Source organism: Cajanus cajan, chromosome 2, assembly GCF_000230855.2.
Source record: "Cajanus cajan strain Asha chromosome 2, NIPB_CcT2T_4, whole genome shotgun sequence".
Lineage (NCBI taxonomy): Eukaryota > Viridiplantae > Streptophyta > Magnoliopsida > Fabales > Fabaceae > Cajanus > Cajanus cajan.
The window spans coordinates 2,056,690-2,068,065 of record NC_138518.1 but is presented as its reverse complement, the minus strand read 5'-3'; the positions used below and the strand labels follow the sequence as shown (position 1 = coordinate 2,068,065).

The window sequence follows — 11,376 nt, the reverse complement described above, 5'->3', positions numbered from 1 at the left end:
TTATGAAATATCTTACCAAATATATTTAAGATGTGAAAATTATAAGCATGGAGCATCTCATATATGGTTCTTCAAAATTCAAATAAACAACTCATTTTATTTCTTTAAGTGGACACATCATCTCATCTCAATTTTAAGCTATCATCCAAGTTTTCACTCTAATGCAATAATTGCTTAACTTATATAAGTATTTTCTTTCTCATTAATATTTCGTATTATCTTTCTTATATGTATACACACAAATGTTACATTTTTTGCAAGTATAATTTTACTTTGATGGACATATCTACTCAAAGAGATCCCTTAATGCCAAAAATTAAACCTCTTATGAATTTTTGTAAACTCTCAATTTGACGATTAAAGTTCTGAGTCAAATTGAGAATTGTTATATTTCAACTAATTACTAAATAGATAATAATGCTCAATTTGAGAATTTCAACATATTATTAACTCTTTGTCTCGTACTACAACCATGGATTTTTATGGATGTCATCTCCTATCTATTATTTGTGTAAAAAAAAAAAAACAAATATTAAACTACTCACAAAAGAAGAATTGTTATATAAGTAAATTTATTTAACTTTAAGAGAAAAAAACATATGATATATTAAAATAATATTTTATTATCAGATATCTCATAAACAATTCTCATTAAAAATACTTTTATCATGAAAAAAAAATACATTCAAAATGTGAAGAAAAAAGTCTAAAATATAAAATAAATCGCACTTTGTTTGAATATCTCTTATAATCAATTATAACCTTCAAAATATTGGTAAAAGATAAAATAAATTTAAGTAACTATTTATTGCTTTTACTTTTGGCGTGATTTCCAAATAGATTTCGTTGGAATTGAAACTAAATTAAACCATAAACTGTTTGGTGTAAGAGAATTTCATGAGAATTTCATGGAAGCGAAGAAAGAGGAGGGAGGATGGAGAAGAAGTTTAGGATACTGAGATGGGGTACTATGTTTGGTTTAAGAGCATCTCTAGCGGAGATTGTCTATGTCACATCATGTTATATTAATTTTTTTCTATTTTATGAGTTATTTAAATTTTAACAAAATTACTTATAAAAATTTCCGTGCATAAATTTAAGCAATCTCTGCCGGAAATGTTTTAGGAGCAAAAAACCACACCTAGTCTTTATTACCCTATGAAATGAGTTAATTTAAATAACTTAATCATAATCATTTAATAATTATTTATAAAAATGGTTAATAATTATTTATAACCGGTTTTACATAACGAGTTTTGATTTATCAAACCCAGTTATAATTTTTAAATAATTGATTATAGTTAAAATCGGTTTCAAAAATTCAGAAAATAAAAAGTAATTATATATTGAATACAGTTTTATAACTAATTTTATACTCTAATAATCCTCATTATATAAATTAAAATAATTATTTTGAACAAAAATATTTTTATACTTTTTTAATAAAAATATTTTTAACTATTTTCAATCAACAATAACATTTTTGAAAATTTTCATTTAAACTCTAAATTTTTTAATATATCATTTTTTATTTCGAAATTAAATTTTAATTTTTTAAAACAAATTATCAATAATTAAAAATAACTCCTTATCATAGTATATAAAAATATTTATTATTATTATTATAAATAATAATATAATTCATATATTAAAAAATATTTATTAATTATAAATTTTAATTTCGTAAAATAAAATTCGTTCCGTGAATTGATTTTAGAGGCTATTTTTTTCAATTCAAAATTGGTTTTGATTATAACTAGATTTTAAAAATGAAAATCGGTTATACTAAATAATAACGGATTATAAAAAATAATTATGATTAATATTCACTTATTTTTATAATTATTTTTAAATAATTAATTATAATAAAGTCTATTAATTACAAGTATCGTTAATTTTTCATAATCGAGTTATTTTCATTTTCATAGTCAATTTTTTTAGATTAAAATATTTTGTTTAGTTTTTATAATTTCACTTATTTTATTTTTTAAGTTGTTATAATTTAAAATAGATATTATATATTTTTAATCTTTTTTAATTATTTTTAGTCTTATAATTTAAGATATATTTTTTTTAATTTTTATGTTTACAATTTCTTAATCCTTTTAATTTTCATTAATTTTTTAACACTTTTTTTTAACTTAATAAAAGTATTAATACAAATTTCATGTATCTAATGTCAAATTTATTTGTTGATCATATATATTTTGTGTCTCTTTTTTATTTTCACCTATGACATTCATTATTAAAACACTTTTTTTACCTACATAAAATTAAATTTTTTATTACATTAACACAAAAATGATGTTATAAAAAAATATTAAAAATAAAAAATAATTAAAAAGATAAATATAAAACTAAAAAATATATGTTAAATTATAGAGATTAAAAATATTAGTAGAAATTAATAGAGATAATTATAATAAATAAAAAAAAATTCTATTTTACAAGAATTAGAAAAAAAAACTTGTTTTTTTAACCTGTTACGGGCCTAAGAGCCCAAGAGGAGAAAAGCAAAAAGAAGGAGCTTGCGTCGCGTTGTTTCTCGCAGTTTCCGGCGACACAATGAGTAGAGAGAGCGAGGGAGAGACGAATCCGTCGGCGGCGGAGGCAGCGCCGCCGTGTCCGACGGTGACGCAGCGGGACCAGTGGATGGTAGAATCGCAGGTGTTTCAGATTTACCAACTCTTCGCAACCATTCCTCCCAACGCCAAAACCCTCATGTAAGTTACTCAGCCACTGAAACCAACGTCACTTCATTCTTTCCTCTTTCGTTTTCTCAACGTTTTTCTTCTCTTGTCTTCGCAGGTTGGAGCTTCAACGCGATAATCACATGGAGTTTCTCTCCAAAGGCCTCCGCCATCTCAGTTCCTCATTTTCCGTTTTGGACTCTAAGTAACTCTCTCTCTCTCTCTCTGTGATTCGAATCGAAATCTCTGTTATTGTTTTTGGATTCAGTTAAATGTTATTGTTATGCAGTCGGCCTTGGCTCTGCTACTGGATCTTCCACTCCATTGCTTTGTTGGGAGAATCCGTCGATGACGAACTCGAAGATAACGCTATCGATTTTCTTAACCGTTGCCAGGTTTTTGATTCTCATTCTAATTCTAATTCCCCTTGCATTGTGTTATTTAAAAGATAAAATTTCAGCGAGTAGAGAAAGTATGTTAAAATTTCAGCAAATAGCGAAAGTGTGTTCGTTGAAGCGCGTTAGAGATGAATTGTGTTGCTTGTTTTATTTTTTTAACCGGTGTCAATTTCTTTAAAAAGAATATTGAAATTCAATTTAGGGACAGACATACCTTGATAAGTTAAAAGAAATAGATGGTAAAGAATATCAAGTATATAGATAAAGAGGAACGAGGAGTAGCTTAAGGATAGTTTGAAATGTTAGAGAAAGAACGACAATAGCTATGATAGGCCTTGATACTATTTTAATAGTGTGAGATTGAACCTAATTTAATCTTACAAAATCAGCTTGTAAGGTGAGGGTTGTTTGCACTCCTCATATATATACTATATTTTGGCCTCGTCACTAGTTAATTTGGGATTTCCAACACACTTGTTTTACGTCGAGGATTGAATATCTTAAACGTGAAGTTTGTAGAATTGGATATTCATAGGTAGTTTGATAATCACTTGAGCGGTTGGTACAATAAGTTAGTTGTAGGATTAGTGTGAGAGATGCATCTCCAAAGCGCAAACAGGAGAGAATTTTAAGAATGTTAATTGAAAGAGTGGAGAGAGTGAAAGTTTCACTATTCAAATTGTGTAATCTATTTTTTATATAATAAAGGAGTATATCAGTGACATAAAAATTGGGCTGGCGTTTGGTTTATTCTTTGTTTTCATTTTTCAGTTATAACCTTTTTGCTAATAATTACAAATTTACAATGGAATTTCAGTATTCATTTCCTGGAAATATAAACCTTGATATTGGAACTAGATAGTTGTGCTTGAAGTATGCAATTTATATTACTTGTTATTGCCATGTTTCCTCTCCTATTGTCTACCTATTTCATTGCTTGCTTACGTTGGATAATGGATATATCATATGTATGCTTATGGCTCAAAAGTTGCAATTATGCACTATACCGTATACCATATTTAGTAAGTCAAGCCTGTTTTAGTTTTGTTTTGTTTCATTTCATGCCCACATGGACTAGCTGATCTTCTAGTTATGATTTTTCATAATCTTTTGATTTAATACTGGATTTCTTTACCAGCCACATTTTTTTTTTTATATGATTTCTATCCCCTCATAAATTTCTTCTTTGTATACCAATAGGATCCAAATGGTGGATATGCCGGGGGACCAGGCCAGGCAAGCAACTATTATCTTTTGCTGATTTTTACCTGATTGCTAAGATATGGTTTTATTGAATTTGATTCTTACCTTCTTCTCTCCCTCTCTAAGACTTCACTTTATTGTCTCTTGCTGCCATGTGCCAACTCTAATGTATATGAATAGAAGACTAATTAATACTGGGGTTTGTTTTGAAATAAAATATGCTTCTATAATTAAGTATAATATATAACTGCTGCTTTTACAAAGACTAAAGAGAATATACCAAAAGGAGGTTATGTTGTACTGTTTGAGTTAAAACAAAAACAGTGGAATATGTCTAGGCTTGTATTTATTTTATTATGTTGTTTGTTGGTTGATTTCTTGTGTAATAGTTTTATGTGTGTGTGACATATATGCTTTATATTTTTGATGGCCACTTTATTTCTGCTGTAACTGTAGTCTTGGAAGGATAACAAAACTTCTAAAAATACAAGTTGCTGTCTTTCATTTGCATTCTGAGTGTTTGAGATGCATAATGAATTAATGATTAATATTCTTGAATGTTCTCTACAGATGCCTCATATTGCCACAACTTATGCTGCCGTTAATACACTTATTACTTTGGGTGGTCAGAAATCCCTGGCATCAATTAATAGGTGGTCAGTTTATGCACCCAAAGCAAATATTTTTATGATATTATGTTGCATTATTTATTTGGTAGAGTTAGTCTTCATTCGGGTGGAATTGATTGGTTTGATACATTGAACTTATTATTCTCAGAGATAAATTGTATGGGTTTCTGCGGCGGATGAAACAACCTAATGGTGGATTCAGGTTTGATATCTTATACATCTCTGCTACTTCAATTAACGATAAGTAATTATATCGATTGTGTATCCATTTTTTATTGTATCTGATAGATATTCACTAAATTTTTATAAATGATGGATAACTTTGTTGTGGTAATGCTTAGAAGTCCACCTATTTGCACACTGCTTACACACACCATTCACACCTATGAACGGTGACTGATTTTGATTTTCTTGTGTTTGTGGAGCTAGTTTTACAGAAATTAATCTGCTACCATACAGAAGTCTGAAGAGTGTGACTTCAAGTGCTGCTTTAAAAGCATTTCTTAATGTGAATTACTCTCTTTGTTGTAATGTTGACACATGCAGAATTGATTTGGAAAACTATTTTTTCTAATCCATTTTTTTTCTCCTTTTCAATCATTAAATACTTTATTCAGGATGCATGATGAAGGAGAAATTGATGTTCGAGCTTGCTACACTGCCATTTCTGTAAGTTGGCATCTCTGTCTTTATTTCACACATGCTTATGTCTGCATGTGTGAATGATTAGATATTTTACTTTGTGTATTAGCATCATGCATAATAATTCTTACTAGATTGGTCTTTTTTAGACATGGCTTAGAATTTAGATAGAATATTATGAAATAAGAATGACAGGGTGTTAAAAATGATGTTGGCTACATGAGACCTTTTTACCGTCATCATGACATCTGTTATCTTTGTAACTTAGTTGTGGGAGAGAGGTTTGTAAATGCTATGGCTGGTATAAAATGGTATCTATTGTATAATGTAGAGAATCTTGTTCGAACCAGGTTGCAAGTGTTTTGAACATTTTGGATGATGAGCTGATGCAGAATGTTGGAGACTACATTTTAAGGTTAGTTTCAAGAAGCAATAACTTTAATCTTTGGTAGTAAATCTGACTGTGTTTCTAGCTTGGAAAGCAATGTTTAGAATAGAAACTTCATACAACTTAAAATTCACTATATTTGGTTCTAATGTGTAGATTGTTGATTGGTGTTCCTTAAGATCAATTTCCAAGCATTCAAAACATGCTGGCATTAAAGCAAGCTGTTTTGTTATCTCTTCAGTTAGTATGTGTGGTGTCACATATGACCTTTAAATACAGCCACTGGTAATTTAAAGCTGCATTAGCCACAATGTTATTACTGGATTTTCTCTATTTTTTATTTTCATTTTCTTGGTCTCTAAATGGGTTTTGGCATTAAAGAAAACTATTTTATGATTCCTTCATTAACCGTTTCTTGCCTTAAATGGGATTATTATTTGAAATTTGAAAGTCCCAGTAGTCTCAATGATGATGGTGGTATGTTATGCCAAGGTACTTATTCTCTGCATTTTTTTGGTGCTCTAAAATGCCTTTTGCAGTTTTTATATTAGTAATTGTTTTAGATGGCTAATTATGGTTCCATGCTTCCAGCTATTTGATGGCTTTACACAACATGGGATTTTTTGGTGTTAACATTAGTTCAATGGTCAACTAAATGAAATAATTGAGTTCCTTAAGGGTTCTGTTTAAGACATCAAAATATAGTTGTTTTTTTATTTGAAATCATAGTAGGAGTGCACCAGTAACACCTATACATAAAATCTTTTTAAGTGTCTTAACTCTTATGGGCACTTGTATACATTCTCCAAAATTACTTGTTGTGAAGTTATTATGTGTTAAATGTTTTATAATCTGGTGCTTCTCTGCAGCTGTCAAACATATGAGGGTGGCATTGGAGGCGAGCCTGGTTCTGAGGCTCATGGTGGGTATGTATCATCATACTCCCTGTTATTATACCTCTTCACCAAGATAGGTGGCATTAAAAACAAAGGGAGGTATGAGAAGCATTCTTATTTTTGACTATTATTTTATCAGGTACACCTTTTGTGGATTAGCTGCAATGATTCTGATTGGCGAGGTTAATCGCTTGGATCTGCCTCGATTAGTTGTAAGAGAATTGTTTCTTTCCCATTGGCTTCAAATTATTCATACAAACTTTTGTTACAAGTGTGGGCGACTACAAAACCACACTTGAAGTTATATGAATGATTTAATTATCTGAGGCTTTGCATTAGGACTGGGTGGTATACAGGCAAGGCAAGGAATGTGGATTTCAGGGGAGAACAAATAAATTGGTGGATGGATGCTATTCCTTTTGGCAGGTGATTGAAATTTTACATTTTCTTCATCAATCTTCTTTGTGATATAGTTGGATTGAAACTTGAAAGTAATCAGGGAGGAGCTGTTGCCCTATTGCAAAGATTATATCCTATTATCAACAAACAAATGGAAGGGACCTCACAGATTTTTAAAATATCCGATGTATCTGAAGAAAAAGGAATTTTGGATGGAACCTCTAGTCATGCAACTTGCCATGATGGTAGGCATGAAGGTATATCAACTTTAAAGTACATGTTTGAAAATTTTCAACCATAAGTTTTCTCTTTATATTAATACTTTTTAAAATTCTAATTTCTTGCAGGCACTAGTGAATCCTGTTCATCTGATTTTAAAAATATTGGTTATAACTTTATCAATGAGTGGAGAGCACAAGAACCACTTTTCCACACCATTGCTTTACAGCAATACATTCTCTTATGTGCACAGGTCTGTATTTCTAATTTCTCTCTTAAGATATCTTGTTGATTCTTTGAAAGCTTGAAATGAAAATTCAGCTTTATATGATTGCATTTGTCCAATAATCTGAACACTTGGGCTGTGTTTGGGAAGACGGATGTGGATAAGAAGAGAAGAGAAGTGTGAAGAAGTAGAGAGATGTTAAAAAGTGAGATGTGTTTGATATAAGGGAAGAGAAAGGAAGTTTGAGTATTTTTGTGTTAAAAAGTGAGATGTTTTTGATATAAGGGAAGAGGAAGGAAGTTTGAGTATTTTTGTGTGTTAAAAAGTGAGATGTGTTTGATATAAAGGAAGTTTGAGTATTTTTGTGTGTGTGTGTGTGTTTGATATAAAGGAAGTTTGAGTATTTGTGTGTGCGCGTGTGTTTGATATAAAGGAAGTTTGAGTATTTGTGTGTGTTTGACAATCTTTATTTCTGCTCTGTTTCTTATTTAAACATACAGATGAATGGCAATAAGAGATTTTAAATTTCTGTGTGAACTTTGACACAATCAAAATGTTGGTTAATCATTTAACTCTTCGCTAAAATGTGTGTGTGTGAAACAATCTTTATTTCTGCTCTGTTTCTTACTTAAACATACAGATGAATGGCAATAAGAGATTTTAAATTTCTGTGTGAACTTTGACACAATCAAAATGTTAGTTAATCATTTAACTCTTCGCTAAAATGTGTGTGTGTGAAACAATCTTTATTTCTGCTCTGTTTCTTACTTAAACATACAGATGAATGGCAATAAGAGATTTTAAATTTCTGTGTGAACTTTGACACAATCAAAATGTTAGTTAATCATTTAACTCTTTGCTAAAACCATGACACAATCAAAATGTTAGTTAATCATTTAACTCTTCGCTAAAACCAAAAGGCGTTGAATTAGTCGACTTCACTTTCGGACAATTGAAAATCCAAGTTTAACCTTTCCAGTATACCTTTAACCAATTCTATCTATGCACTTTCATTGCTAGCTCCGATTTGTTGAAATTTGCATTATTATTTTGGTTGATGCAGGAGCAAGAGGGTGGATTGAGAGACAAACCGGGTAAACGTAGAGATCACTATCACACATGTTACTGTTTAAGTGGACTCTCATTGTGCCAGTATAGCTGGTCAAAGCACCCAGATTCTCCACCGCTGCCAAACCTAGTATTGGGCCCCTATTCTAATCTCTTAGAACCTATCCATCCCCTCTATAATCTTGTATTGGAACGATATCGCGAAGCTCATGAATTCTTCTTTGCTGAGTCGTGACAACTGATCTGGATTTAGCTACCAAGTACCAACAGCTTTATCCTTATGATGTAAAATGAATTCATTTGAACATTGCATATAAATGTAAAACAGCATTGGATTGCTCGGGTTTTGTCTACGGGTTTCTAGTATTATTGATAATTTGATATTGATATGTAGGTTCCGTTAAACAGAACTTGATGTCTGTTGTGTCGTTTGTATGCAGAGAAATCATTACATGGTCCAGGGTCATAATGATCTTGACCGATCTTCAAGTAATCAGTAATCGAGTTTTGTTAGCTCTTTTAAATTAAAATTTTTGGTTGTTTATATGTAGATTGATTGGGTCTGTGTACGTGTAATGGATTCGTGCTATGTTATAATTTCCTATGCTGATACTTTTCTCTTATTTATTTATTTGTTTTTTTCCTCTGATAACCTTGCTATTTAGGAATTGATGCAGATAAGAGTGTGCATAAAAATATATAAAATTAAAATAAATTTAACATCTTTTCTGATCCTTCGTTAAATCTGATGAGCGATGAAACTACTTAAATTTTTCATTAACGATGTTAAAAGAAATCATTAACTCGGCCTTTCTAATCATGAAATGCTAGCAATAATATACTTAATTGAGTTTTATTTAAAGTCACACTATTGAGTCTTAATAAATTTATCTTTTGATTTACTGATATTTAATAAATATCAATTAAGGAGTGTGTAGAAGAGTGTTTAGCACTATTCTCTTTGTAAATTTTTGAATAACACAATACTGAATTATGTTAGTGAAGCGTGATACCAATTTTTGGTACGGTGCATAACTAGTTTTTCACTAGTTAAATGACTTTGATCACAGTTGGATCCGTGTAATATGAATTAATGTTATTGGTTGGATTTAACTCTGGGTTTTGTAAACAATGGAAATCAAATGATTGAATACCTGTTTTCTCCATGATGCTCGTCTCTAAACCAATCTGAGGCCTCTGCTGCCTTGCCTTTTCGAGTTCACATTTCGTGTTCCTTAAATCACGGACATTCTTCTTTCTGACTTTTCCGAGGCTTCAACAATTCAATTTACAACTTACAGGAGCATGGTAAGGACAACTTGGATAATAAAATTGTTTAGCGTCAATGAAGACTTACAATGAGATTAAAGATTCTTTATAATTTTAAAATTTCTGGAATTTCAACCTAAATAATACAGTTCTCTTAGGCAGATAGTTGACCTAGTGAGTTAATCTTAGACTCAATGACATAAATAACAAATGTATGCCGTGCTTGTGACTTATAGCCATGCTAGAAAATGTTGTTTATAACATAACCAACAATAAACATACATTTTGTAAATTGGAATTTTTACCCTTTCAAGCACAAGAAAAGTCACAATCGAAAAGAAATTTTTACGTATTTCTCAATCAAAATTTGGTTGGCTTCATGAATCGTGATATGAACGGCTGATTTAGGCTCTTGTGATCATAGTTATGCTAGAAACTGGCGCAATAATTAGGGTACCTTCGGCGCGGATTTCCACATGAAATTAAGGCTTGAACTTGGAATTGAATATCACAATTTTAAATATGATGTTTGATTTTTATTATTTTTTTAAACCAGAAATCATATCAAGATCCAACTTCTTGTAGCTATAGTATAACCAAAAGCGTAAAATATACTACTATTTTTATTTTTTTTTCTTGTAAAAAAAATCAGTGTTAGTAATTTCTACTTTCTCTATTTTGTATTATAAATAAAAATAACTAATTTTATACATATTAAAAAAGTTCATTATTTGCATTAAATTTTATTATCATAAAATTTTTCTTAAATTCTCCTTATATGTTAAAAAAAAATAATGCAACTAAAAAGTCATAGATTAAAAGAGAAATATCCTTTTAAAAAATATTATTAAATGATGTAAAAGTAGTTAAATTTATTTATTTTTAAGAATAAGAAATGTACTTTTTTTTGCTTATAATAAAGAACATAGAATAACTTTTATCCTCTATACCACAATTTTTATTTGTTTGGTATAAAAAAATGACAAACAAAATAAAAGGAACAAAATGTGTGAGAAACAAAAATGAGAGTTTTTTTCCCCCAAAGATATAGATAAAAGAGAGAAATCAAAAAGGTGTGAGGCACACACTTTTTCATTTCTTCCTTGTGATACAAGATGACAAATGTTATTCTTAATGCATTTTGATAGTAGTAAAAGTGCATATTAATTAATTAATTAATTTGTTTTTTTTTTCTAGTGGTAACTAAACCCTCACAATTTTTTTTTGCCAGAACCACTTTATATGATTTTTAATTTTTTTTTATATTAAACATTGCATGAGAATTTAACTTAATGTTATTCCATTACTATTATTTTTAGTTTAATTAGGAAGTATAAGTTATTCGTATT

General features: G+C 29.8%; 1 protein-coding gene across 1 annotated transcript; it reads left to right on the top strand.

Moving 5' to 3' along the window:
- Nucleotides 1–2,534: 2,534 nt before the first annotated feature.
- ERA1 (Prenyltransferase family protein) lies at nt 2,535–9,381 on the top strand. The gene is made up of 14 exons (XM_020347657.3): nt 2,535–2,723; nt 2,809–2,895; nt 2,980–3,085; nt 4,289–4,324; nt 4,862–4,944; nt 5,069–5,122; nt 5,538–5,589; nt 5,913–5,977; nt 6,820–6,876; nt 6,986–7,058; nt 7,186–7,272; nt 7,346–7,502; nt 7,593–7,717; nt 8,754–9,381. Exons 1-14 carry the CDS (start codon nt 2,566–2,568, stop codon nt 8,991–8,993), a joined length of 1,380 nt encoding a protein of 459 aa, XP_020203246.2. The 5' UTR covers nt 2,535–2,565; the 3' UTR covers nt 8,994–9,381.
- The last annotated feature ends 1,995 nt before the right edge of the window (nt 9,382–11,376 follow it).